At 40.5% G+C, this 27,540-nt stretch overlaps 1 protein-coding gene across 2 annotated transcripts in view; it reads right to left on the bottom strand.

The window, feature by feature from the left end:
* Positions 1–27,239, bottom strand: part of GPM6B (glycoprotein M6B) — a 142,741-nt gene extending 115,502 nt beyond the window's left edge. Inside the window, exon 1 of one of the 2 annotated variants that reach the window (XM_059680267.1) lies at positions 27,048–27,239. In XM_059680267.1, the coding sequence (XP_059536250.1) occupies positions 27,048–27,051 (4 nt within the window). In that variant the 5' untranslated portion in view covers positions 27,052–27,239. The remainder of the gene's footprint in view (positions 1–27,047) is intronic. The other variant, XM_059680270.1, reaches the window with a different exon arrangement.
* Positions 27,240–27,540: the final 301 nt, after the last annotated feature.

The raw sequence follows: 27,540 nt of genomic DNA, 5'->3' as shown, positions 1-27,540 counted from the left end.
GTTTTTTGTTCCTATGCCTCCTCCCACTTCCCCTCCTCTAACCAGTTACAAAGTTGGGGGCTGGGGGCGCTGAAAGACAAAGCAGTGCTTGTGAAAAATTTGAGTAAATCTGGGCTAATAGCCAAATTTAATTCTAAAGACCCATTTTGGAAGCTCAGGACTAAAATGGAACCTAGCATAGGTCTGGCTGTTTCTAGGACACCATGTCCCTATTTTGGGGAAAGGCAGAGAGGGAGGAAAGAGATTAATTTGATTCTATTGGCCACCATGTTTTGAAGATTTAATATGTATTAAAAAATAAATCATTTCTCCTAGAGCTAAGCTATAAAGAGATTTTTAGTGTGAAATAATTTATGATTAGATAAAATTTTAAACTTAGTGGATGTACAGCACATCAATCATTGAGTTCTATATTTTCCAAACCACAACCTTACTAGACCTTACCTTCCTAGAACTAGAGCAAATCTAGCATTTTTGTGTGCTTTTTCTTTTAAGAAATGTCTGACCTAATTACCTTTACATTTTAGGATTAAATCCATTAGAAATATCTTGTGCTTCAAAGAATAGAGTAGCTGTTGGAAACGAAATTCACCACCCAAGTTCATAAACTCTTTTCAATGATTATATTATTCCCAAAATTGATTCCAAAAAATAAACAATTTTAAGAAGATAATCTGAATATATATGTTGAGGTTATATAACACACACACACACACACACACACACACACACACACACACACACACATTGATCGGCTGCCTCCTACATGTCCTCTTCTGGGGATTGAGCCTGCAACCCAGGCATGTGCCCTTGACCGGAATTGACCCTTCTGTCCACAGGCCAACACTATCCACTCAGCCAAATCAGCTAGGGCTCAATATATCATTCTTTTATTAGTAAGTTATGGGAAACAATGCTCTTTTGTGTTTTATAGTCATCCCCAGAAAGATTATAGAATGATGATCATGAAAGCAAGACCACTAACTTGAGAATGATATAACTGCACTTAAATTTGAAGGAATAAATGCACAAAAGGGTCTGTATGTTTTTTCTGTTTCTTTGTATCCTATTAATTCTACAACCCAGTTGCAGAATAATTAGTACATAAACCCAATTCTTTATCCTTCCATGCTTTGTCAAATCTTAAGAATCTACAAGAAAGGAGTTTCCTCAAAAAATAAAAAATGGAACTCCCATTTGATCCAGTGATCCCACTTCTAGGAATATATCCTAAGAAATAAAAAACACCAATCAGAAAGAATATATGCATCCGTATGTTCATAGCAGCACAATTTACAATAGCTAAGACTTGGAAACAGCCTAAGTGCCCATCAGCAGATGAGTGGATAAAAAAGTTGTGGTACATTTACACCATGCAATACTATGCAGCTGTAAAAAAGAAATAACTCTTACCATTTGCAAAGGCATGGATGGACCTGGAGAGTATTATGATAAGCAAAGTAAGCCAGCCAGAGAAAGATAAGTATAACATATCTCACTTATATGTGGAATCTAGTGAACAAAATAAAATGATGAATAAAACGGATCCAGAGACATAGAAGCATGGAACAGACTTACAAATTTCAGAGGGAGGGTGGAGGTGGGGGTGGTGATGGGAGGGGAGTGATTAACCAGGAACCTTATATGCATGTATGTATAAGCCATGGACACAGAAAATAGAGTGGTGAAGGCCTGGAAGGGGCGGGTATGGGCTAGAGGGGGTCAGTGGAAAAAAAAACCCCAAAACAGAAATAAAGGGGATATCTGTAATACTTTAAACAATAACGATAATTTTTTAAAAAGCTGGAGATACAAAAATGAGAAAAAAGGGTAAAAGGGGTTAAGTATATGGTGAGGGAAGAAGATCTGACTTTGGGTGGTAAACACAATGCAATATACAGATGATGTATTATAGACTTGTACACTTGAAACCTAGTTTTACGAACCAATGTTACCCCAATAAATTTAGTATCAAAATTTAAAAATAAAATAAAAGCAAACAACATTAAGAAAAAGAATCCATAAGATCCCTGTGAAAGATAATGTCACAGACAGCAGCTGACATTTACTGGGAATGTGTCATGTACAGACACAGTGCCTGGCACATCCCTTACATCTTCCCCTTTACATGATAACCCAGAGTTTTTGAGTGCGGAGACTGTGTCTGGGAGCACCTAAATAACTTGTTAGTAAGGGGTAATACCAAGATTTAAATCTAGGTTTGTCCAACTTTCAAAATTATACTTAAACATTTACATTTAAAGTTATTCAAATCCAGGTTTGTCTAACTTTAAAATGAACTTCAATATTGTACTTCATTTTTAAAGTTAGCAGAAAAAAACTATTGATGTTCATGTACTACATTACCAGAGGACTGTCTGAAATCTTAATTTATAGCTTATCAATTTTTATTTTACACACAATTATAACAGCTTGATTATCCCTTTATCATCCACTCTCTGTGGTCGAACTCTGAAAATGGTGAGAAGGCATCATTGAGAGTACAAATGAGATTAGAGAGAGAAAATTGTGAAGATGACACATAAAACATCAAAAGCACAGCTATTTTGAAACTATTTAATGCTTGAGCATCATTCCTCCCATCTCATCCTTCTATTGTAACAGGGCACATGAGTGGTGTCCATTATCAAAGATACTTATGACCAGTACTCTTGAAAAAGTGGAGGTCATGAAAGACAAGAAAAAACTGAGAAATTGTCACAGCTCGGGGGAGACTAAGGAGATGTGACAACTAAACTCCATGTAGGACCCTGAATTGGATCCTAAAACAGAAAAATGATCTTAGAGAATAAATTGGTGAAATTCAAGTGAATGCTTTAGTTTTGGTAACAGTATTGTACCAATACCAATGTTAATATCCTGCTTTTGATAACTGTACTATGGTTTTGGGGAAAGCTTGGTGGAGGTTATATACGAACTTTATACTATTTTAAAAACTTTTCTTTATCTGAAATTATTTCAAACTAAACAAAAATTTTAAATCTAATTTGGTTCCACATACATATATAAATTATATTTTAGAAATATCTGGCCCAGAAATCTTTAAAACAAAAACATTTTAGTTCTTTATGAACGGGGTAAACGTCCTATTTAGTGAGTACAGAGTTGGCATGCATATATTTATTGAAAAATGAAAATATATCTCATTCCCATTGAAAGCAGTACTATCTGATAACTTTTTAAAAATAAACTTATTTTTGGAACAGTTTTTGATTTACAGAATTATTACAAAGATAGTACAGAGAGTTCCCATGGACCCCACTCCCAGTGTCCCCTATTATTAATATCTTACATTAGTATGGGGTGTTGATCATAATAACAAGCCCCATCCTGGGCACTTCTATTCATACAGAGGCTGATCCCACTGGCCCTTTGGGCAGCTCATTACATGGCTGACGATGAGGATCAAATTGACACTAATCACATATTTACTGAGCACTTACTATAGGCCCGGCATTGTACTCACAGTTTGCATAAATCGTCAGATTTAATTCTCACAATAACAGAATTAGGTAGGTGCTTTTTATTACTCCCACTAAAGGGAGAAGGAAGCCGAAGCTCAGTGAAGTTAAGGGACATGCTCCAGATCACCCAGGAGGAAACGATGGTGCCAGAGTTCACACTTAGGACTGGTTTCTAAGTACACACTCCTAACCACAGCAGCTGTCATTCAACTGAAACCTCTACACAGCTATTTATGTTTCCCATATCCTATATATGTTCACCTCGTGTTATGTAAAGTCAGTAAAAGTGTTGTACTCCTTCCAGCTTAACTTCATCATCCAGGAGTCTCTGATGAGCGTGCTTTGTCCCGATTCAGATCACTGAGGAAAATGAGGAACTGGACAGGACCCTGTAAGAATTCACCAGCTACCTCCATCCAGGGTGGTGTGCTCTACTATCTAACAGCAATGTTTGGGCCACACGTCAAAAAGTGTCCACTTGTCCAGCCGGCATGGTTCAGTGGTTGAGTGCCAACCTATGAACCACGAGGTCACAGTTTGATTCCTGTCAGGGCACATGCCTGGGTTGTGGGCTGGATCCCAAGTGTGGGGTATGCAGGAGGCATCCAATCAATAATTCTCTCTCATCATTGATGTTTCACTCATTCCCTCTCCCTTCTTCTCTGAAATCAATAAAAATATTTTTTTTTAAAAAGTGTCCACTCTATCTCACCAGGTAGAGATTGTCCCAATGACTGACAACCCTGGCTGCACATTACAATCACCAGTGGAAATTTAAAAAGTCCCTATGTTCAGGCAACACTCCAGAAAATTACATCACAATCTCTGAGGGTGGACCCAGGCATCAGCATTTTTAAAGCTCCCCAGGAGATTCCAGCATGTAGCTGGGGTGAGAGCCACTAGGCCAGCACACATTTCCCTTTATCCACAAGGAGGCCAGGGATAGGACTCCCAGGCCTGGATCTGAGCAGTACGCTCCTCTTTCAGTCAAGTTGCCCACTGACAAAACATGCCAGCCACCTGTGACCAAACCTTTCTGAACAGAATACTGGCCTTTGTGAGGTATGCACTCCACGACCTACGGAATTGGAGAAATAGGAACATAAATATCACCGAAGGAGAGGCTTCTCTTAGAATTTCTCAGCATTGATATCAAGCTCTTTCATTTCTTTTGGGAAGAACTAATTATACAGCTGAAATACCAAAGAACAAACCTTGAGTGTGCCATTGTGAATAAGTCATCCTCCATTAAGAAGTTTAAATGTGGCATGTTTATATTCGTGTAGAGCAGTGGTCAGCAAACTGTGGCTCGCGAGCCACATGCGGCTCTTTAGCCCCTTGAGTGTGGCTCTTCCACAAAATACCACGTGCGGGCGCACATGTACAATGTGATTGAAACTTCGTGGCCCATGCACAGAAGTCGGTATTTTGTGGAAGAGCCACACTCAAGGGGCCAAAGAGCCGCATGTGGCTCACGAGCCGCAGTTTACCGACGACTGGTGTAGAACAACAAGTTGCAAAGAGGTTAGGAAAAACACCAGCAAACTGAAGTCATCATTTGTAACAAAAATATTGATAACACCTTATATTCTTCAACGGATAAAATTAGTACTGATGATGATGATGATAGTAATAATAGCTTAAACAGTGAGTATTTTCCATGGCCTGGGCATTGTTTTATGTACTTTCCATACATGAAACCATTTACTGCTCAACCACGTAAAGTAGGTACCTCACTGCCCATGGCCCAGAGAAGTGCACCTGCAGGTAACTGGTATTTAAATCCAGCAGTCTGGCACTGAAGCCAACCCTCAAGCATAAAATGACGCTGTCTCATCTGATCCTCAGGTTAACTTTCTCATCCACACTAGCATATAAAAGCAGCAGCTGCAATGCTGACATGTCCACTGAGGCCTAGGCCAGTGATGGCGAACCTATGCCACGCGTGTCAGAGGTGACACTCAAACTCATTTTTTTGGTTGATTTTTCTTTGTTAAATGGCATTTAAATAGATAAAACAAATATCAAAAATAGAAGTCTTTGTTTTACTATGGTTGCAAAGATCAAAAAATGTCTATATGTGACACGGCACCAGAGTTAAGTTAGGGTTTTTCAAAATGCTGACCCGCTGAGCTCAAAAGGTTCGCCATCACTGGCCTAGGCTCACAGATAGATAGGATCACAGAGCTTTTAATGACTCAAATGAGTTGACTTCCATTCCACACCTCCTTCTTGCTATGCCATAAACAGTTCTTTCTCAGATGCCCATCTATAGATACCAATGTACAATAGAATCTTCTGCTGGTAGAAATATAGCGGCTTCTAGCCATGTGGGACTGCTGAGCATTTTAAATGTGGCTGATGTGTCTAAAGTACTGAATTTAATTTAATTTAAACTAATTCAAGTTGAAATAGCTAGTGACTATCATACTGGAAACACAGCTACAGAGGCCATGAAAGGTCTATCATTTTCGCCTTTTATAATTACTTCTCAAACTAAATTCACTTCCAGCCTGTGTCCACGCTCATTTAACAGCTCCCCAGTCCATCTCAAGCTCTACTGAAAATAAAAGACCACCGAGAGGTTTTTACAAGCTTGAGCTCTGTGATCTCATTGGGAATTTGCCTGGCAAATCCACCACAGCAGGCTCAGCTATAAATTGGAATATGTGACTCACAAAATGTAGTCAAGAAAAATATTTCTTGAAGGAAAGCCATCACACATTTCCTTGCACATGGAGGATGTGGTTTGTTTTCAAAAAGCTGAAAAGGGGCTCAAGATAAGGCAAATGTGAACTCCACTGACCAGTAGCCAATTGCCTGGTCTGCCTAAAATACTACCCCAAACTGAAATGACCAGTCCAAGTCTTTCCCCTAATTGCCAGGCATACAGGGTGTTCATTATTTCCTTTGTCCTTTCACCATTTTCTTTTCTTAGCTAAAAAAAAAAACAGATGCCAAGATGAATGTGAAAACTCTTAACCAAATTTTGTCCAAGAATAAAATCCAAAATATTGGCTTCTGTGGGGATTCAGAACAAGCCACCTCAAGAGAAGGTTTGTCTAACCTTTTCTTTTTCATATTAGCAGGAATGTGAAAGTGATGGCAGGAGCTGTGGCAGCCATATTGGACCATGAAATGGAAGCCAAGTCTTGAGAATGATAGAGCAACAAAACAGACAGCGCCTAGGTCTCTGACTCCTTTCTGTAGGAGAGCCACCAGACCAGCTGGCACTTTCACATCAGAAGGACTGAAACTTCTGGCATGCTGAAGTTATTCTTAACATTGTGGGGGGACTCCATTATAATAGATAAACCTATATAACCCAGCTAGTTGGTATCATTACAAGTAATACAAGCATCTGTGTTCTGTTCTATTAAAAATAATTACAAAAGTGTATATACAAAGAACTGTTCTTCCAAGCCGCCTGGCATCCAATGGTGCTGCTGAAGTATCTCCAGAGAGAATAAACAACTTACATTATTTTACTGGGTCCCAGAATGGCAGTCCTCAGGTTGGTCACTCACCTTACTCATTGGATCTGGCCCAATTGACTTTAACCACTTTCCAAAAACCTAACCCACCATCTAAAATGTGCCACCATTGAGACCCTTAAAACAGATGAGCCACAGGTTTTCTTCTTCCCTTTCCCACACTGGCAGGAGAAAATAGGCAGGAGAAATAGCCTCCGCCTCCTCCCTCTTCCCTCTTTTCTCCTCCCTCCTCCCTTCTCTCTCTCTCTCTCTCTCTCTCTCTCTCTCTCTCTCTCTCTCTCTCTCTCTCTCTCTCATTGATGGTCCCTGTGGTTATAAGCACTGACACCCCAACAAATCAACCATATCACCACCTCCATCAAGAGGAGGTGAGGAACACAGAGAGTACTGGGGTTCAAATACCAGCATTACCACTTCCTGGCTCTGTGAAATGGTGGGGGTTACATTGGTTGATGCAGGTAAAGCATTTAGAACAGTACCTATACATAGTAAGTAATGACTCAGTAAATGTTTTATATGTGTGTGTATCATACTTCTGTGTATACATAGATGTATGTTATATAAACAACTTATATATGCACACATATCTGTCTGCATACCTGTACGTTATATATAGCATATATACTGCCCACACTAGGGACTGAGCCCACAACCTGGGCATGTGCCCTGGCCAGAAATTGAACCCTGACCTCCTGGTTCATAGGTTGACGCTTGACCACTGAGCAACACTGGCCGGGCTGTGTCTCCATTTCTGGACTGATTTGCACAAATATTCTGAGTTCTGTGAAAACCAAGTTCATAAAAGCAAAATGCCCTTCTGTCCCAAGCTCAAAACCTATGAAAGCTTATTCTCCCGCATCTGTAATATACCTAATAATTAAGTGCATCTGCCACCTAAACATCCCTCAAGGAGCTCTGAAAGGCCCAGCAGGATTTTCAGCTGCTCTGACCCAACCCGAGCAGGGGGATGTGGCATGTGAGTACAGGGCAGGAAGGCCACCTAACGCAACAGTCTCTGGACCCGCCTCACAAGGCTTGGAACTGTAATTTTATTTTCTCAGTGACCAAGGGAGCTCATGTGAGCCATGAAAAAAAGGATGCTGACATAGAAATATAAACACGATGCCAAGGAAAGATTTCCCTAAGGGTAGAAATGGATCAAAGAGCTCACAATAGAAGCAGTACTCTTCCCTACATTCCCCCCTCGCTTTTTGAATGGATATTTTTTAAAAGGCAGCGTTGTCACTGAGTAGGTCTCCAAAGCAGGACAGATTCCTATCACTGATGTGGATACAGAATGCAGTTTATGCACAGAGACATCTACATAGACTGCTCTTCTCCAATCATCCAGAAGTTGAAATAGTTTGGAAGCATCAGTCATTTGTGAAATAATCAAGCATTAAAAGACTCAGAATGGTTAACAGTTGCCACAAAGCCCACTCCACAAGGGAACTACAAAACTCCTGGGCACCCGCTCCAAGCTGCTGATTGGCAAATAATGCAGCAGTCAGCACTGCTTAAGTTAGCTTACAAAGAGTGTGTATTTGCTTATTAATTCATATGTGTGTGTTTTGAGGTGACGCCATCTTAAAAATAAATAAAACAAGGCAGATTGGCTATAACGGGAGCTCTGCGACAGCACAGGGGAGATAGAAATACACTGAAATGTTCAAGTCCAGCGTTACAGTAGGGACTCAAGTGAAAAGTGGGCACTCCTGCCTCAACGCCTGCTGCTAACTGAAGATACACATATGGAGCCCAAGCACGATCCATCCCGAATCCCTCAGTTAATTGACAACCAAGCTGTGAAGGTTGTTTCACTCCATTAATCATGGCAAGGATACATGTAAGCTATTTAAAAAATATTCACATTTTTGAATGGTGGACATTTTAAATCTCTTCAGTGCTGTATAGTAATAACCTTTGGCATTTCTCAAAACAACTTGTGTGATCAAGTCATTAGCTGAAATGCCAGTTAAATAAGGAATCACTCACTGGACATGAGAAAGTTATGTGTAGAGATTTTTATAGGAATTATATTTTTAAAACAAGTATGCAAAGCCTGACATTTAAAGTACAAAGTTACCATGGCAACAGTAACATACCCCATCTCTTCTACCCTAAAATATTCACAGGTAATAAAATTGTAGAAATAAATAAAGCATTCCATTTAAGTCTAAACTACAGGGTGTCCCCCCCAAAAAATGTATATATATTTAGCCCAGCCGGCATGGCTCAGTGGTTAAGCATTGACCTATGAAACAGGAGGTTACAGTTCAATTCCCTGTCAGGGCACATGCCTGGGTTGTGGACTCAATACCCATTGTGGGGTGTTCAGGAGGCAGTCGATCAATGATTCTCTCTCATCATTGATGTTTCTCTCTCTCCCTCTCCCTTCTTCTCTGAAATCAATAAAAATATAGTTTAAAAAATGTATACACACTTTAAGAGCTGATAGATCAATTTTGAAAAGGAAATGTATTTAAATAAACATGGCCTTTATAATTATTCAATGTGTGTGTATATATACTATTTTTGGACACCCTATATGTAAGAGACTGGACTTTGTCAGGCATTCAAGCAACACCTTAATTGGTTTTCGAGTTCATGCAATGCTGTCTCCAGGCTTCTAAAGAAGGAAGCATCACATAACAATGATGCTTCATTGTGTTATTATAGTTACTGACATCATGGTTTATCCTATGACACAACTTGTTGTTTTTATCAGTTTTATTACAAACCCTATTTTCCTAATTGTATGAAAGTGTCAATGATAATTTGCTACATTCAAAGAAATGCCCTTTTGCAAAGTTCTGATTCTTCCCAAGTGAATATCTTTCAGTAGGATGTTCACTTGCTGAAAGATTCAGATAAAATGAAGTCTGAAACCTGCTAGTACTTTCATTAAAATAGTCACTACAATGTAAAAGAGAAATGTCTCCCCTACGGTAATACATGTGGCAGGAATGTAGACCAGTATTGGTGCTATTCCTTTACCAGGAAACAATGCTTTTTTGAACATATTTCTTTTGTTTTGCTTTTTAAAATTTTATCTTTATTATTGAAAGTATTACAGATGTCCCTTTTTCCCCACTGACCCCCTCCACCCCACACCCTCCCAGACCTTCACCACACTATTATCTGTGTCCATGGGTTATGCATATAATTTCCTCATTTTCTCCCTACTCACCCTCCCCTGCTTTCCTTCTGAGATTCGTCAGTCTGTTCTATGCTTCTATGTCTCTGGATCTATTTTGTTCATCAGTTTATTTTGTTCATTAGGTTCCACTTATCAGTGAGATCATGTGACACTTGCCTTTCTCTGTCTGGCTTATTTTGCTTAGTCTAATACTCTCCAGGTCCCTCCATGCTGTCTCCAAGGGTGAGAAATCCTTCTTTTTTTTTTACAGCTGCATAATCTTTATTATGGTTTCTCTGCTCATAGATGCATCCTACTGCGGGCTGTGGGATCCAGACTGTGGGCTCTCCATCAAGGCCAAGAACTCTCTTATTCACCACTATAGTTCTTGCATTTCCAACTGCATTTGGGTAATGAATGCGCACAATTAAAGTTTGGAAGCGGACTGGTAAAACAAGCTGTCTCTAATAATACCTTTGATAATGTTAATAAAAGCATCAATATCACAGCAAATAACTACCATGGAAGTTCAGAGCTTGGGCTTTAGCTGTTAACAGTCTTCCTTCTCCTCAGGAATCTCTGTAGGTGACTTTTACAATGACAAAGCATTAGACATCTGTAGCTTCAGGAAAGCATTTCCTTACGGGAATGAAAGCAGAGATGACTCCCTTAACTTTTCAACTTCCTTGATTTGCTTACTTGGAGAAGCCATCTAAACTCTCTGCAACTTCCGGAAATGGTCAAGAGAGACCAAACGTTTTTATCCTACAGATTTCAAATAATAGTATACCAGTATGGCAGACATCACAAAGAGGGACTAGGCAAAAGGACTGGAGGTAGGGGTAAGAGATGGGAAGCAGAGAGTTTCCTGACTGGTCAATATGTGACTGTATGGTTTTGGGTTGATAATATTTTCATGAATAAACACCTGTTTTCAAATATAAGGCTAAGTACTATACTGAATAGGGTTCTGATTACTTGATGTTTCATATTAGGATGAATTCTTAATTCTAGGAAGCCAAGGTGTGGGTTTCCCCATTCTTTTTTTTTTCTTTTACACTTTAAATGTGCAGTTTACAGTATACAAGTCATAACACTGCATTTTAAAATACAAGATAAGATAACATGAATGGGAAAACAATTTTTGAATTCTTATAATTCAAATGCTTTTGATTTCCTGATTCATGCCAATATCTATTTTTTCCTGTTCTCTAAAGAAATTAGATTACATTTTCAAGCAAAAGTTGTTAATGGGCAAGAATTAGAACACTGAAATCTTTTAAAAAAATACAGTGAAGGGACTGGATAAAGAAGATGTGGTACATATACACAATGGAATACTACTCAGCCATAAGGAAGGATGAAATAATGCCATTTGCAACAACATGGATGGACCTTGAGAACATCATGTTAAGTGAAATAAGTCAGCCAGAAACAGCTAAGAACCATATTATTTCACTCATATGTGGGATATAAAACTGAAACTTATGACCACAGACAGCAGTGTGGTGGTTGCCAGAGGGAGGGGGTAGAGGGGGAAAAGGGTTCCTAATATAAGGTGACAGGAGAAAATCTGACTTTGGGTGGTGGGCACACAGTGCAATATACCGATCTTGTAACATAGAAACCCACATCTGAAACCGCTATGTTCATGTTGACCGATGTCATCTCAATACATTTAATTTAAAAAAATAAATAAAAATACACTGAAGGTTTTCCCATTCTTAATGTCACTCTCAAAGAGCAATTTTATATTTATTTCTAGTAAGCCCTATGAATGTTTAGTAGTTTTACAGATGTAATACTATAAAATACTAAATAATAAGACTTTCGAACAACCGATGTAGAAATCCCAGTAGGTGAAATTATATTGGAGTTGTGGTTTTTTTTCCACAACACTATTAAAGATGTACAAATTGAAAATAGTAACATATTCATATATGTTTAGGAATCATTAAACTGTATGGACATAAAAACTTGGCACTTACCTGGAAATGACCACATTTTTACCAATTTCAACTAAAAATATGGGGAGGGGGTACTTTCCTGAAAATATAAACAATAGTTAATTTTCTATGCCAATATTAAGCTACCAAAAAGCATTCATTAAATGTCAGTGAAACGACAGACAAACATAACTAGAAAACTTCCTCTATCTCATACCTAACAATTACCCAGACAGGTGTACCACACACCTGAAGAGAACATAACACGCACAAACCCACACTTACAGAGGAGATAAATTAGGGGATGATTCTTTTCTTCACCAAAGGAAATGCTGAAGAACAGCAGTCTTTGGTTCTTAAGTATTTGTGAGCAGAACCCCAGGTCTGGGGACAATGAAACCTAAAGCCTTTGAAGACTTATTATTAGAATGAGGCTCTAGCCTCATCAGCAGTTTTAGGGAGGAAAAAAAGAATGGGCACTTCCTTTATTTCACTGCAATGTCAGGCTGGAATGGTCCCTGGGAGAGAATATTTAGGCTGCTACCTTCTGTATTACACTGAACCACATGGAAATGCCATATCATACGCCAAAAATGGTCTAATGCGCTATATTTCATGTGTCTCAACTTAAGAATTTCACCAAGGATTGGGAAAGTCAGGGAAATATTATACTTAAATCACTCATTGTACTCTTCATCAGCAGCTCTTAGAATAAAATAAAAAGGTTAACCTATTGCTTGAAGTTAAATGCTAAATGAACAAATAATTGGCTCACTTCAATGTTATATGCTATTTTCTTTTGTTACATGAATATTTGAGAGTTTGCCAAAAAAAAGAGGCTGAAATAATAAATAAATAAAACCCTCAGGTAGTCCTAGCTGGTGTGGCTCAGTGGATAGAGTGTCAGATTGTGGACTGAAGGTCCTGGGTTCAATTCCGGTCAAGGGCACATACCTGGGTTGTGGGCTCGATCCCCATTGGGGTGTGTGTGTGTGTGTGTGTGTGCGCGCGCGCGTGTGCAGGAGGCAGCCGATCCATGATTCTCTCTCATCATTGATGTTTCTGTTTCTCTCTCCCTCTCCCTTCCTCTCTGAAATCAATAAAAATATTTTAAAAACAAAGTTTTACAAAAAGAATTTTATAATTCAGTTTTATATCGTACATGGTATTATTATTTGTTTCATTATTTCTTTTTTTGTTTTTGTTTTTTTTAAATATATTTTATTGACTTTTTACAGAGAGGAAGGGAGAGAGATAGAGAGTTAGAAACATCGATGAGAGAGAAACATCGATCAGCTGCCTCCTGCACATCCCCCACCGGGGATGCACCTGCAACCAAGGTACATGCCCTTGACCGGAACTGAACCCGGGACCCTTCAGTCCGCAGGCCGACGCTCTATCCACTGAGCCAAACCGGTTTTGGCTCATTATTTCTTAACATAAAGAATGCCTTGCTTGTGGTAAGAGTTTAATGGATATCAATTGAATTAAACAAGTAGGTCCATATCAGCACCAGTAATTAGCAATATCCAACACTGGGTTCTGTCTGTATTAAGAGAGGCTTGTCCTAATGGCACCTTCTGACCTGGGCAACCCCTTCTATATCTGGGTCCCTTTATTTGGTGTTTAGAATCTCTTGCCCTATTTCATCCCAAACCGCAAACTTTCCCACGGTCTATATGTCATTAAGGTTTACAAAGACCATCTTTTACAATTTCAAGGTTCAGTGTAAATCAATGTATCCCAACCTTGGAACTCTTGACATTTTGGGGCCAGATGACTTTGTTTGGGGAGGCTGTCCTGTTCACTGCAGGATGTTTAGCAGCATCTCTGCCCTCTACCCCCTTGACTCCAGTTGTAACAACTAAAATTGTTTCCCTTGGGGGCAAAACCCACTACAGTGAAGAAGAACCATGGGCATGAAAAATTCTTCTTCAAACACAAAATAACATTGTTGCTTTTTAAAGCATAAGAGGCTTCCATTGGTCGCCAGTCCCTGAAAGAATGAGAGGTTGACTCCAAATACTGCCTCCACACACTGAGTCTCAACCTTGGAACTCTTGACATTTGGGGCCAGGTGACTTTGAGTAAAGAGCCTGCCAGGCAGCAAGTCTAATATCTCCAAGCCACCAACTTAGTGGAGGTTTCTAATCAACAACCCAGTCTGTCACTGGATGGTCAAAAGTTTCCTTTTTCTCTTCAGTGATAGCTCACTTGTCATGTTAGGCTGAAGACACTGCAAGGCAATCAAAAAGTAGAAGTAGCACCATTTTTGCTCAAATCACTAAATGCTAAAATAAGATGATAAGAAGTAAAAAGAACTTAACCTTTATGTCCGAATTTAGACTTCAATTTTAAATTCTAGCCCCAACTGGTTTGGCTCAGTGGACTGAAGGGTCCCGGGTTTGATTCCGGTCAAGGGCACATGCCCGGGTTGTGGGCTTGATCCCCAGTAGGAAGTGGCTGATAAATGATTCTCTCTCATCATTGATGTTTCTCTCTCTCTCTCCCTCTCCCTTCCTCTCTAAAATCATTAAAAATATATTTAAATTCTAGAGTTTCCACATCGAGAGACCCTTCTAAGACAAAAACAGGACAAAAAAAGTGAATGTCAAGAACGGATTCTTGTGACTGGGGCCTTTTGGGATTACTCAAATCTACATGTACAGAAGTGCGTGCATGCGTGCGTGCATGTATTTGTGTGTGTGTTGGCTGGAGAGGAGACAGCGGGCAGTGGATAGACACTGTGTAGCAGTCCCGACTTGTTCTGGTCATCATCATCAACAGAAAGGGAGTACTAGCACTCTATTAAAAACTGCATTTCCAAAGATATGTTTCAGGACAATTTACATTTGTGATTTCTCTTGCCTCCAAGTAAATAAAAGTTTGAGGCGTTGTGCAGGAATATGAATATTTCTGTGACGTGATGAATAACAGTCGTACACATAATCTCATTTGACAGCTGAATAAACCACTTTCTGGAATAAATCAAGCTGGCCGTCCAGCCCAACGCTGGCCTCTTCTTTGCAGGGTGAGCAGTTATATAAAACTATTCCAGGAAAAAACTTTCCATTTAACTACTTAGGCAAAATAGGTAATCTCGAAACGACCAAGAAAAGTTCATTTTCACAAGTAACATCACCAAACATGGAAGTAACACTCCAACAGAAGAGCCATGTTTAAATCACCCTAGGGTTACCTTAGCTACCTTAGCTACATTGCACTAAAGTATTAATGGAAAATGGGCTCCCCCCTGCCCCCCCCCCCCCGGCCCCGTTCTCCTTTAACTAAGAATTTGCACCTTAAAGGTAAATGTGTTTTTTGTAATGGAGCAAATTGGGTCATATTTTTCTTTTAGAAGAAATCCACATTTATTTTTATCATAATGAGGGTTTTATTTTCTTATCTTACTATATATCAAGGGTTGGTTTAAGTAAAAATACCTCACTTTGCTTCAGTTTTTATGACCAGGCTGCTACATGATAACTCAGAATCAGCTTCCCCCATAGTTTCTATGTTAATCTAAACAAGTTTGTCCATTCAGCTGCACTTTCAGAAGTCACAGAACCTGGAAGGAAACATGACATCTCATGGCATTAGATTTAACCCCGATTGACTTTTTCTTTTAAAAAAGCCACAGAAACTATGAGGGACCTCTAATAAAATTGTAAAAGGTGGACAAAAACATTATTAAGGGGTGTAAAAGAATATCTACTTGTATGAAGAGATACACCACATATACAATTGGAAGGTTCAATATAGTAAACACAGTGACCATCACCAAAATTATTCTGTAAATTCATTGTAATCCCACCCAAAATCCTAGTATAAATGTGTGTGGAACATGAAAAGCTGATCCCCAAAGCAAAAAATGAAGAATAGCTCAGATACTTTTAAAGAAGAACATGAAAAGTTCTATAAATAGACCAACAAAATAAATCCCGAGGCATGGAGACATGGAACAGACTGACATATTGGGGGGGGGGGGAAGCTGGGGAAGGGGTGAGAAGAAATTAACCAAAGAACTTATATACTTATATGCATGGCCCATGAACACAAATAATAGTGTGGTGAAGGCCCGGGGGAATAGGGTGGGAGGAGGGCGAAATGGGGGACATCTGTAATACTGCCAACAATAAAACAATATATTTTTTAAAAAGAGAAAAGTTCTTCTAGGAGATATCCAGGCATATTATAAATCTACAGGAATTAGGACAGGGTAGTATTAGTACACAGATGGCGAAAGAACAGAATGGAGTCCAGAGAGGTATACACATATACAGTAGGAAAACTTAATACTTGAGAGATGGTATAAAGATCAGTGGGAAAAGGATAAACTATTAAGTCCCTGGTGGTTTATGTATAGGAAATACAAAATAAAAATAGATTTCTAACTCATACTATTCCAAAAAACGAAAATCCCAATGGAATAAAGACTGAAAAATGAAAAGCATACATTTAAAAAAACTTTAAGAGAAAATACATTGGAATAGAAGAACATCTTTATCACCTTTGAAATAGGAACAATTTTAAAACAAGGCAAAAATTAAAAGCACAAATCATAAAAGACTAACAAAAATGTTGATAATTAGGGCTTTATTACAATAAAAATCTTTTGTACAATAAAAGAGGTGTTCCACAAAGTTAAAAGATAAACCACAGAGAGGAAGATGATATTGACAACACATTTAAATAAGAGTTAGAATTCAGGATGTATAAAGAATTGCTACAAATCAATAAGAAAACACACACACACACACACACACACACACACAGGGATATAAATGAAAGAGAAAGCACAAATGGCCTAATAACTTACCAAGAAGTCTCAACCTCTAGGGCAGTGGTTCTCAACCTTCCTAATGCCGCGACCCTTTAATACAGTTCCTCATGTTGTGGTGACCCCCAACCATAAAATTATTTTCGTTGCTACTTCATCACTGTCATGTTGCTACTGTTATGAATCATCATGGAAATATCTGATATGCAGGATGGTCTTAGGCGACCCCTGTGAAAGGGTCGTTCGACCCCCGAAGGGGTCATGACCCACAGGTTGAGAACCGCTGCTCTAGGAAAATTCAACATAAAAAAACAATGAAATACCACCTCATACCTATAGAATTTTTGAAAAATTAAATGCTGCGACAAATACCAAATGCTGGTGAAGATACAGAGAAACTAGAATGCTTACACACTACTGGTGAAAGAATAAAGTGATACCACTACGTGGAAAGCAGTAGTGACACTATACAGTTTAAAGCCAACTTTATGTGATGACAAAGCATTTATTTCGCTAACTACACCATTACTTCAGTCAACAAGACAACACAATTTTTCATTGAAGAAATAAACACATTGTTGTAGTCTATGCCCAAACAACACAAGAAGAAAAGTTATTTTGGCAAAAACAGTTTTATATCTATTTCTAAAAATTTTCAGGATGAGAATCAGAATCAGATCTTCAACCCTTTTTTTGCAAACTTGGACTCCACTTGGACTACCCACTAGCCAACAGTTGACTAGTTACTGTAAATTGAGACATTTTCTAAAACTCCATCTTCTTCAGGAAATGAATTCAAGGGAGGTCTCAAAAGTATTCATACTGATCATATCCTGAATAAATACACAACATCTCCACTTCCTCTTTATTCATAACCTATCATGATCTACTTTCCATCCCGAGGTAGATAATGGGATGCCTTATATTTGTAATCTCTTCCTCACCATGCATGTTTTTCATGTACCATTCTCATCTTTCATCAAGTATTTTCAAAGTTCTGCTGTATTTCTGTTTTCCCCTTAAAATGGAAGGTAGGAATCAGTGGTTTATGCACTCCCTAACACAGCTCTATGCATATAGGCATTTAATAAATGCTTTTAACCATTATGATGTAGAAGCAGGTCTATTTTCCAAACAGAAATAATCACCAGTTTTAAAATAATGTTATTAATGTTGATTAAGAGTTCATACTATATGATTCCACTTAAATAAAGTACAAGAACAGGCAAAACTATGTTGGCAGAAATTAGGAGTGAGTACCCCTGGTCAGAGGTGCCGCACTGAAAGGGAGTTTGCTGGGGATTTCTGAGGGGCTAATAATTTTCTGCTTCTTAGTCTGTGTACTGACTACTTAAATTTGTAAAAATTTGTCAAGCTGTATGCTTGTGATTTCCCCACTTTCTGTATACATATTATATTCCAATAATACATTTTAAAATGATTTTATAATATCCACGCCTGTTACAAAACATCTAAAAATATTTGTGACAACATATCATTATATGATAGCGCTCAAACCAGTTTTTGGTAACCCAGGACAGTGGCTTTGCAACATGGTAATAACACTTGGAATCGAAATTCATCTCTTTAATGTTCTTTTTAAAAATATATATTTTATTGACTTTTTTTTTTTACAGAGAGGAAGGGAGAGGGATAGAGAGAAACATCGATGAGGGAGAAACATCCATCAGCTGCCTCCTGCACAACCCCCATTGGGGATGTGTCTGCAACTCAGTACATGCCCTTGACCGGAATCAAACCTGGGACCCTTCAGTCTGCAGGCCGACGCTCTATCCACTGAGCCAAACCGGTTAGGGCTTTAATGTTCTTAACTCTGTTGTACTTACCATGGAAATTGTCAGAATATGCCACGTGTGAAAACTAAAAGGAAAATATATAAAAATTGCTGCAAAAAATAAAGTTATCTTCAGGGTTTGAATTTCTCTGCTAATTACATTTCTCCTTGTGTGAAAGAACAGATGCCTGCATTTAAGCTGCCATTTTAAAAGCCACCATTTAAGCATTCTTTTCAGGGAGCCCATGTGAAATAGCACATTCCTAAACCTAAAAGAGTGGCCTGATGCACATACAAAATAGATTTTCCAGGCTCCTTCTACCCTTTGCTTCCAACGTTCCTGTTTCTTTTTCTACAAGCGTGCTCAGATCTCTCACAAAACACCAACTTAAGGTCTCTCTACCAGTAGGTAGGATTTGAGTATTAGGGGGAAGCAATGACATTACAGATTGTCCTTAAAGGATCTCTGTTATAAATAAGGGGGAAACCAGTCCTTCCTCTTACAACTCCTGTGTCTCTCAAACACATGGAAAACATAATGCTGTGATGACCATAGACCTTAAGGATGAAATAGAATGTGCACGAAGGTTGCCTTAAAGTCTTAATCTGGGTAGATTTGATTATACTTAAGGAGATGAATTCTAAATTTGGAAAGGTCATCAAAGTAATTAAGGATGTTAAGAAATGGGACTAGATCCTTGATGTCTTTCCACTTAATGAAAAGAACAAAAGATGATGAAAATGATTTTAATAAGCAAAATGAGCTTCATATTGATTTAGTCCTTTCAAAGATAAAGTGCCCTGAACATCAGAACAAGTTGCCAAGGAAAGCCAGGCACTCTATTCCCAGGGGTATTTGGCTTAATTATTGAGATGGTTTAGCTGTCATTTTACTGCAAAGAAAGAGTGAATTAGGTGGTCCAAAAGGCTCCCCGTTCTAGCTCCAGATTCTCTGGTAATATTAAAGAAGTAAAAAAACAACAAACAAAAAACTCCCTTCAGCTAGAAAAATCCAGCATCCCTTTCTGAAGGATAACACCTTTTGAACCAGAGATCTCCCCATTTTGCCGATGTGTTCAACCAAGTCCTCAATAATGCCACTACTAAGATTTTATAATACTGCGAAGCACAAAATGTTTTTAATCCCTTTAAAGCAGTGATTCTCAAAATGGGGCGATTTTGCCCCCCACACAACAGCTGTTATTTGGCTATGTCTGCAAACATTTTTGGCTGTAACGGTTGGAGAGGGAGTGGGTAGAGGCCAGGGCTGCTGTTCAATATCCTAAAGTACACAGGACAGCCTCTCAGGACAAAGGATCATGCAGCCCAAAATGCCAATAGTGCTGAGGTTGAGAAATCATGCTTTAAAAGTACATTTGAAAGAGAAGGAAAGGAGACTTCTTTTAATTCAGTATCTGCCTCCAGATGCTCCAAAGAATAAAGTTGAATTGAACAGTCATCTGAAAACAAAGAAATAAATGTACAAGCAAATACTATGCAATAACTGCAACTCAAGGTTATTTATAATAGATTTGCCACACCAAGTTCAAATGTACTGAGTTATATACAAAATTAAAAGTAAAATTAAAAAGATTAGGTTTAAACTTTTTCCTTTGGCAGATTTTTGCTCTAACCAAGTAAGCAATTTTTACTTCTAGACATTAAAATCCTATTTTCTGATTACTAGAAAATGCACTTCTTGTTAATTAAGTGATCAGCTCATCTATCAGATGTAATTATCAACCTACAAAAAGAAAACTTAAAATAGATGGCCAAGATTGATCAAGAAAAATAAAGAGAATACAAATTACCGACCTCACTAGGAATGAACATCACTATTGATCTCACAGACAAGAGGATTAAACACATAATACAAGAATGTTATGCACAACTTTATGCCAATAAAGTCAGTAACATATAAAATGTGGAAAAGTCCTTGAAAAACACAACTTGTAAAAACTGAAACAAGGAACAAGAGGAAATCTGAATACTACTATCTTTGCTAAAGAAATATAATTCAGAACATTTCCACAAAGAAAACTCTGGACCCACACAGCTTCACCGGTAAATTATTTCAAATATTTAAGGGAGAAATAATATCACTTTTAAAATTAATAATGAAATAAATACATAGACAAGGACCACGTTCCATTTCACTAGCCCTTCTGGAATCACACCAAAGAACCAATCACCCTTTCTGTGCCAGAAAGGCTTACATTTCCTTTCTTCTCTAACTTATCTTATGAAAGGAAGGAAGCAATAGACAAGATTAACAACATTTTTGCAAAATTCATTTATATGTGTCCATTTGTAATCAGTTAAAATGTGTCACTCCCTATTTGGCTTCTTGTGCTCCTCCGCCATCTTATGTTCTACTCCCCCCTCCTCCACTTACTCTGCTATGGCCAGGCCAGTTTCTTCAGGATCCCACAGTAAACCTTGCTCACTCGTGTCTTCCACGTGTACCTGAATCCTTTCCACCCTTCTCAACACACCTAAAATCCAAGTCTCCACCAGAAACTTCATGTAAGCTAGAAGGTCTTAGCCTTCTCAGAACTCCTTCCAGACTCTTATTTGGAATTTTATAATTAGACCGTAATGATTCTATCTCACTGGGCTTCTTTTATCTCCTCGGGGAGAATGTCATCTCCTTCCAGCTGTTGCTTCCCTGCTTAAAATTCCTTCATGATTCTCTTCATGATTCCAGGGCCAAGAAGGTAATGTTAAGTCCTTTGCTGACCTGGCTTCTCTTCAAGCCTCAGCTCTCCCCACTTCCCCCACATGCAGGCTATGCCCAGCTCCTCAAAGTGTCCAAGCTGCAGTCTCTGCTATGCCTCCTGCTTTCACACATCTATACCCAGGGCCTGGGATGTCCTCTCCCAGACACACTGTGACTCCTGTCATCCTGTAGATCCTCCCAGAGTCAGATAAAAGGTAACTGCGTCCCTGAGGAACCCCTCTCTGAAATACCATCCCCTTTTTTGTCCTCAGAGGAAATTATTCTACAGGATCTTGTACTTATTTCTCTTATCATTCCTTATCTGCCTCTACAAAGTGACTGTGGGGATCTGAGGACAGGGCTGGGTCTTGTTTATTTATTTGTTTATTTTTTGCTTCAAAACTTAGCACTGTACCTGGCTCATCTAAGCCGGATTCTGAATGCTCACAGTGTGATCACCTGCCATATTCAAGAGCCTTCACGGTGATGGGCATGTAACAGGAACTCAAAGGCTTACAGATTGGCACTTGCTAGTTGTATAGTATTGCAATGGGTACTCATTTACCCCAATTGTATAAGGTGGGAATGGGAACACAAGAATGTTATTACCTTTTAATCCTAAGGGCAATAATGAATTTCACTGAAACAGTGTTTCCCTCCAAGCTTCCCTGAACTTCAAAAGTCTGACAAGATGGAAGTGTTTTTCACCAGAGAGAGGAAAATATTTCATAACATCAAAAGAAAAAAGCTAAAGGCAAAAAAAGAGAAATGAAATAACACTCAAACTGCTCTTTAAATTGTTTTTGTGTCTGTGTATGCCTGCAGCAATCAAATTACTTCTAAAGTGACTTCAAGCTGTGAATTCTGTTATTCTGTGAATATCTATGCTAAAAGTATTATTAAAGAATAATAATGTCATTTACCTATTTAATTTATTATAATCAATCATAGTTTATAATACATAAGTAAATATTTTACATACCTTGAAATCTATATATTTATAATGTTGATAGACAATAAAGTATATTTTATGTGGTAAAACCTTAACCTTTCAACAAATATTTGTGGAGCACCTACAATATGCCAATCATTTGAATGAAAATTGGGATACAACAATGAATAAAACAATCTTTGTTCTTGACAAATTTGGTATTTGAACAGAAAAGAAGGCATATGAAAAACACTGACAAACCAGCTAATAGTAACCTGAAAATTTATGTAAAATTATTAAATGGATAATATTGGCTCAAAAATACAGTAGAAGCTCTGTTACCAACATTCACCTAGTGAGCCCATGTTTTCTATTCTTTTTGTTAACCACACTGACCATTGCCCACAGATCTTGACCTCAAAGCGATTCTCAAGACACCTCTGGACTATTTCTCCCACCAGCTGAATTGTCTACCTCAGAAGAGCCAGTTGTTTGTTACTTTAATTATGAAATTCAATTCAATATTACACAAACTAATAAAATATGAGTGCTAAAATTTTTTTATTTCTTGAAAACCAGGCCGATGGCTTTGAAAAGTCTTAACAAAGAGGACTCACTTGGAAAAATGATTGCAAAAAAAAAAGTGCCGGCAAGATAACATTAAAGCCACCCAACTGCTTGACCCTGATACAGCAGATAAGGATCTTCCCTAAGAAACCCTTGGAAGGGTCAAGTGGTTTGGACAACAGCTTCTTCTGGAGCAAAGATACACTAAATAATTACTTCCTGTTTGTCACAAACAGTACTTGGTGCTATTGGGCTACAAGGTTTTTTTCAAAATTGCCTGGGAAATTTGAAGGGCGTGCTCTCCAAGAAAGAGGAGGGTGGGCTACTAGATCTTCACACTCAGAGGGAGGGAGGCTAGCACATTCTGGGATACTTCCTGCCCAGCTCTTCATCAGGATACTATTCCTTGTCTCCACTGCATCTGAATTCCTGAGCAAACTCCCAGACCCAGACATTGTCTGCTCGAGTCCTCAGTAGGCTTCCTTCTGAGTCTTGCCTCTGAAGGTGGCCTGGGCTCTGGGTGCGGGGTGAGAAAAGTTCTCAGGAACAGCCAGCTCTAAGGGGAAGAGGGCAGAAGCCAAAGCCAGAAGCACTCTCTACCAGTCTCCTTGGAGAAAGCTCGTTGTTCAGCATTCAATGAACCTACAAATGATGCCTAGGATGCTGGCTTCATGGAAATAAACAGTATTCAATTAGGGAGCTGTTTTCTCATGTTTTTCAAGCATAACATTACCCTCTCATTTCTTTTTCTAAATTACATCCATTTCGGTCTGTTGGAGCCCCCCAAAATAATTTCATCAAATCTTTCATTTCTGTAGTAAACTGAAATTAAGAAGAGAAAACTATTTACCCAAGGTCACACAGTCAGTTAGTGGAATTCCTGTGGTGGGCACCTGGGCCTGTGGCTTGCCCTGCTTTTCCTGTTTCTTAGTCCCAGGAACAACAGCACCAGCAGCACCTGGAACTTGCTAGAAACACAGAAACTCAGGCTCACCCAGACCCACTGAATCAGAAGCTGTTTTTTTTTTAAACAAGGTCACAGTTGACCTGTATGCATATTACAGTTAAAGAAGGAACTGCTCTAAACAGATATTTTAAATGCTATTTTTTGTGAAGTGATAAATTCATAATCTTCACATAAATTTCCTTGCAACAAGATGGATCAAAACAAAGATCATTTTACATACAATTTTCATTTAAAATGATAGCCAGCTAATGAAACAAAATCAGCCTTTCTCTCTGGATACATGATCCATATGAAAGCAGGATGGATATCCTACACATGCCTTACAAGAGGTTACTGCATTGAATCCATTCAGTTGCTATGCCTTCAGGCCTGTGAATAAGGTAACAGAATCAAAATTCCGTTAGGCAGTGTGGGTTCCCAGCAGATAAAAGCAGAGTAACACTGAGAATATGTGTGCATACGCACACTCACAATGGGCAAATGTGGAACTCTTCAGCCAGTGAAATAAATACTTAGTTTCATCACACTCATTTAGTTGGTGTACTGCATACACACAATACATCAACATCTTCCCATTGTGCAAAACAACCAAAGTTACTGAATAGTCAAACACACCACAAACATCAATTGGCTCATTGCATTTACATGAACCATCCAGAATAGGCAAACCCATAGAAAGTAGATTAGTGGTTGCTCCGGCTCAGGCTGGGGGGAGGGAAGGACAGGGAGTGACTTCTAATGGGTCCAGGGCTTCTTTTGGGGGCGATGACAATGTTCGTTAGTGGTGGTGGCTGCACAAGTCTAAATACACTAAAAATCATGGACTCCGTGCACTTAAATGTGCCAATTGTAATGGTATGTGAATTATATCTGAACAAAGCTGCAAAAAGAAAATCAATTGGCTCAAGGTGTTTTCTTTTAAGATACATTGAAACATACAATTGTACACACCATCATTGCTCATTACTTTATTTTTCCACTTGAAGATGTTGAATACCTTAAAATTTGAGTCTGAAGGGGCTTTTATTCCCATGAACCTCCCCCATTTTACCAGGAAATTAACTGGTAACAGTTTAAGGAAGTGACGTGCATGAGAACCAAAGTCCCAACTCAATGGACCAATGGTCAGAATTTTCCCAGCATTACATCATTTCAATGAAAACATTCATGGGGAATGTTCGGTAATTGAATACAACTGGAAGAATAAAACCAGTTCATGGCCCTGTGGTGTATTTACTCAGAACCTCCCAAAGAAAATCAGTATTTTTCCTTTTTAGCATGAAGGGAACTTTCTTTTTTTATGTAAAAACTAAACACTAACACCAAGGATACCGGCAGAACCAGTGAAGTATGCACAAATTAACATAAGTTGGCAACCGAAGTGAAGAACCAACAATTGTCCAAGACACAAAGTACTTCCTTGAGAACAGGCCTCGGCTTTGGGCATTGGCTTCATGAGAACTTCCAGACCTACTGAAAAATAAAACCCTCACTTAAGCCCAGGGTATTGGGAAAGTCGTTCTCAAGAAGGTGCCCACATGAGAATCAGAGGCTCAATTCTGAACCTGTACAAATCCCAGTGCGTGGCGTTCAAAACCCAGAAACTTTATTTCAGGAAAATTAGTGCTTTTGCTCAATGCTGCACTTGGTGGAACTTCCACATCGCGCCCCAAGCATTGCCAAGGGGGTTACAGGCTGAGCAGCCGCCCTGATTTTTGTGTATGAACCTCATCTAAAAGGGAGTGCTGAGTGGTGTGACTACTCAGGTGGGGGCATTTGGAGAAACAGGAACCAGAGTCACCTGTCCCACAATTCGGCCCTTTCAGAAGGATTTTGTCCTAGCTTGCCACTAGCTCTTTGGTAAAGAAATTTCCTGTTGGACTCAGGGGTGTTATTTCCTTTCCAATTTTGATCCCCTAGTAAATTTTTAAAAATTAACTATAAAATTCTTTGCACTTCCTTTAACATGCAAAATACTGAACCTTACCATAGCTTCACCAAAAACTTAATTGGCACAAGATTACACTCCTCCCACATACACACGCCAACCCAGACTCAATCACAGGGGGGATATAGGATGGGGTAAGGGGCTGGGGAGAGCAGGTGGGGGGTGGGGGCTGGCTGGGAAGTCACTCCTTAGCCCTCACAATTAACCCGCAGAGTGGGTGGGGGTGGCTGGCAGGGAATTCATTCCTTGGCCCTCACCATTAACCCGCAGTGCTGAAGCCCCCTGGCTCCCTCATTAGCAATGCTTTGGATGGGTCTTCAGCCTGTGGCTTTTGTGGCGCTGGTGGCTGGAGTCTGTGAGTCACTAGAGAAAGATGACCGAGCAGGGAGAGAACACCCTTTCCCCAGCGCTCAGGCTCAGACATTTCCAGGGCTGCGGCGGAATGAGGTTGATTCCCCACCCCACCCCACCCTCCGCCCTCCAGGAGTTTCCCTGGGGATACAGAGTACGCCTTTAACGACAGGTTGCTGACGGCAGCATTTCGGGGTCTTAGGAGGTGACAGAAAAAATCTCCCGGCCACCTAACATCCGCCCCGGCCCAGGTTGCAGATTCTCAATCTCCAGAGCTGGGCTGTCACCGTTACTAGGCAGTCATCCCCAACTGCACCGGAACCCGCCTGGCACACCGTCCCCTCCGGCGCCCAGGTCCGCATTTTGGTAGTTGGAACTGGGGACAAAGAAATGAAAGCCTCTGTCCCATCCTGTCCCGGTCCCCTCCCACCTTCCTTGTTTCCAGGGTCCTGGTTCTCACATGGGGTCTTCTTCCCAGAGACCCTGGGGAATCAGGCGTTTGTTTCACGTGGGTTTCGGGCCAAGGGAACCAGGGCAGGGTGCGACAGGACCGAACTCAGCGCCCGGAGCTCGGGTGCCAGGGAGGGAGGGCGTCCCAGGAAAGGGGCAAGAAGCTCGCTACTCTCCAACACCCCCTGAACATGAAGCAGGGGCCGGCCTCCTGGGACGCTCCGTCCGCCACCCGCCCAGGCGCCCCGCTCCTGCCTGGAGCGAGCCGAAAGCCGGGGCGCAGCCGAAGGGCTGTGGGGGCGGGGACGCCCCCGCGATGGGGCAGGGACACGCACCGGGACGCGAGGGACACCTGCGCGGCGCCCCTCCCACCTCCAGCCTCCGCCCCCTCGCCCGGGATCCCCGGCAGAGGTGCCCCCGGAGGCCCCACCTGAGCGGGGGGGGGGGGGGGCGCGGGGCCGGCACGCTGCCTTACCCATGGTGGCGACGGGCTGGAGGGGCGCTGGCTCCCCGGGGACCGGCCGAGCAGGTGGGGCGAGTTTGCAGGTGGGGCGGGCACACGTGCGCGGGCCGGACTCCTGGCGGGCTGCGCTGGGCTGCGGGCGGGCGGCTGGCGGCTGGCTCCCGGGCTGGGGTGGGAGAGCGACTGGGCTCCGCCTGCACTGGGGGCCGGCCGCGCCGAGAGGGGCCCTGACGTCAGCGCCGGGGGCTTTGTGAGCCCGCAGCAGGGCCCGAACCGCAGCAGGCGTGCCCAGGCGGGTCAGCCAAGCGGGAGGCTCCCCCCAGGACCCCCTAGCGAGCACCCCGGGCCCGGAAGCCGGAAAAGCCAGATTGGGGGCGGGGGGGGGGAGGGTTGGGGATGGAGAGAGAGGGGAGTGGGCTTTTAGGATCTCGGAAAAAAGGAACTCTTACAGCTGCAGAGGCTTTGCGGTCTTAGTCATCACCCATTGTGCAGATAGAGAAACTGA

The sequence above is a fragment of the Myotis daubentonii genome, chromosome X (assembly GCF_963259705.1).
Source record: "Myotis daubentonii chromosome X, mMyoDau2.1, whole genome shotgun sequence".
NCBI classification, from domain to species: Eukaryota; Metazoa; Chordata; class Mammalia; order Chiroptera; family Vespertilionidae; genus Myotis; species Myotis daubentonii.
The sequence above is the reverse complement of the archived record's forward strand: the minus strand, read 5'-3'. Positions and strand labels throughout refer to the sequence as shown.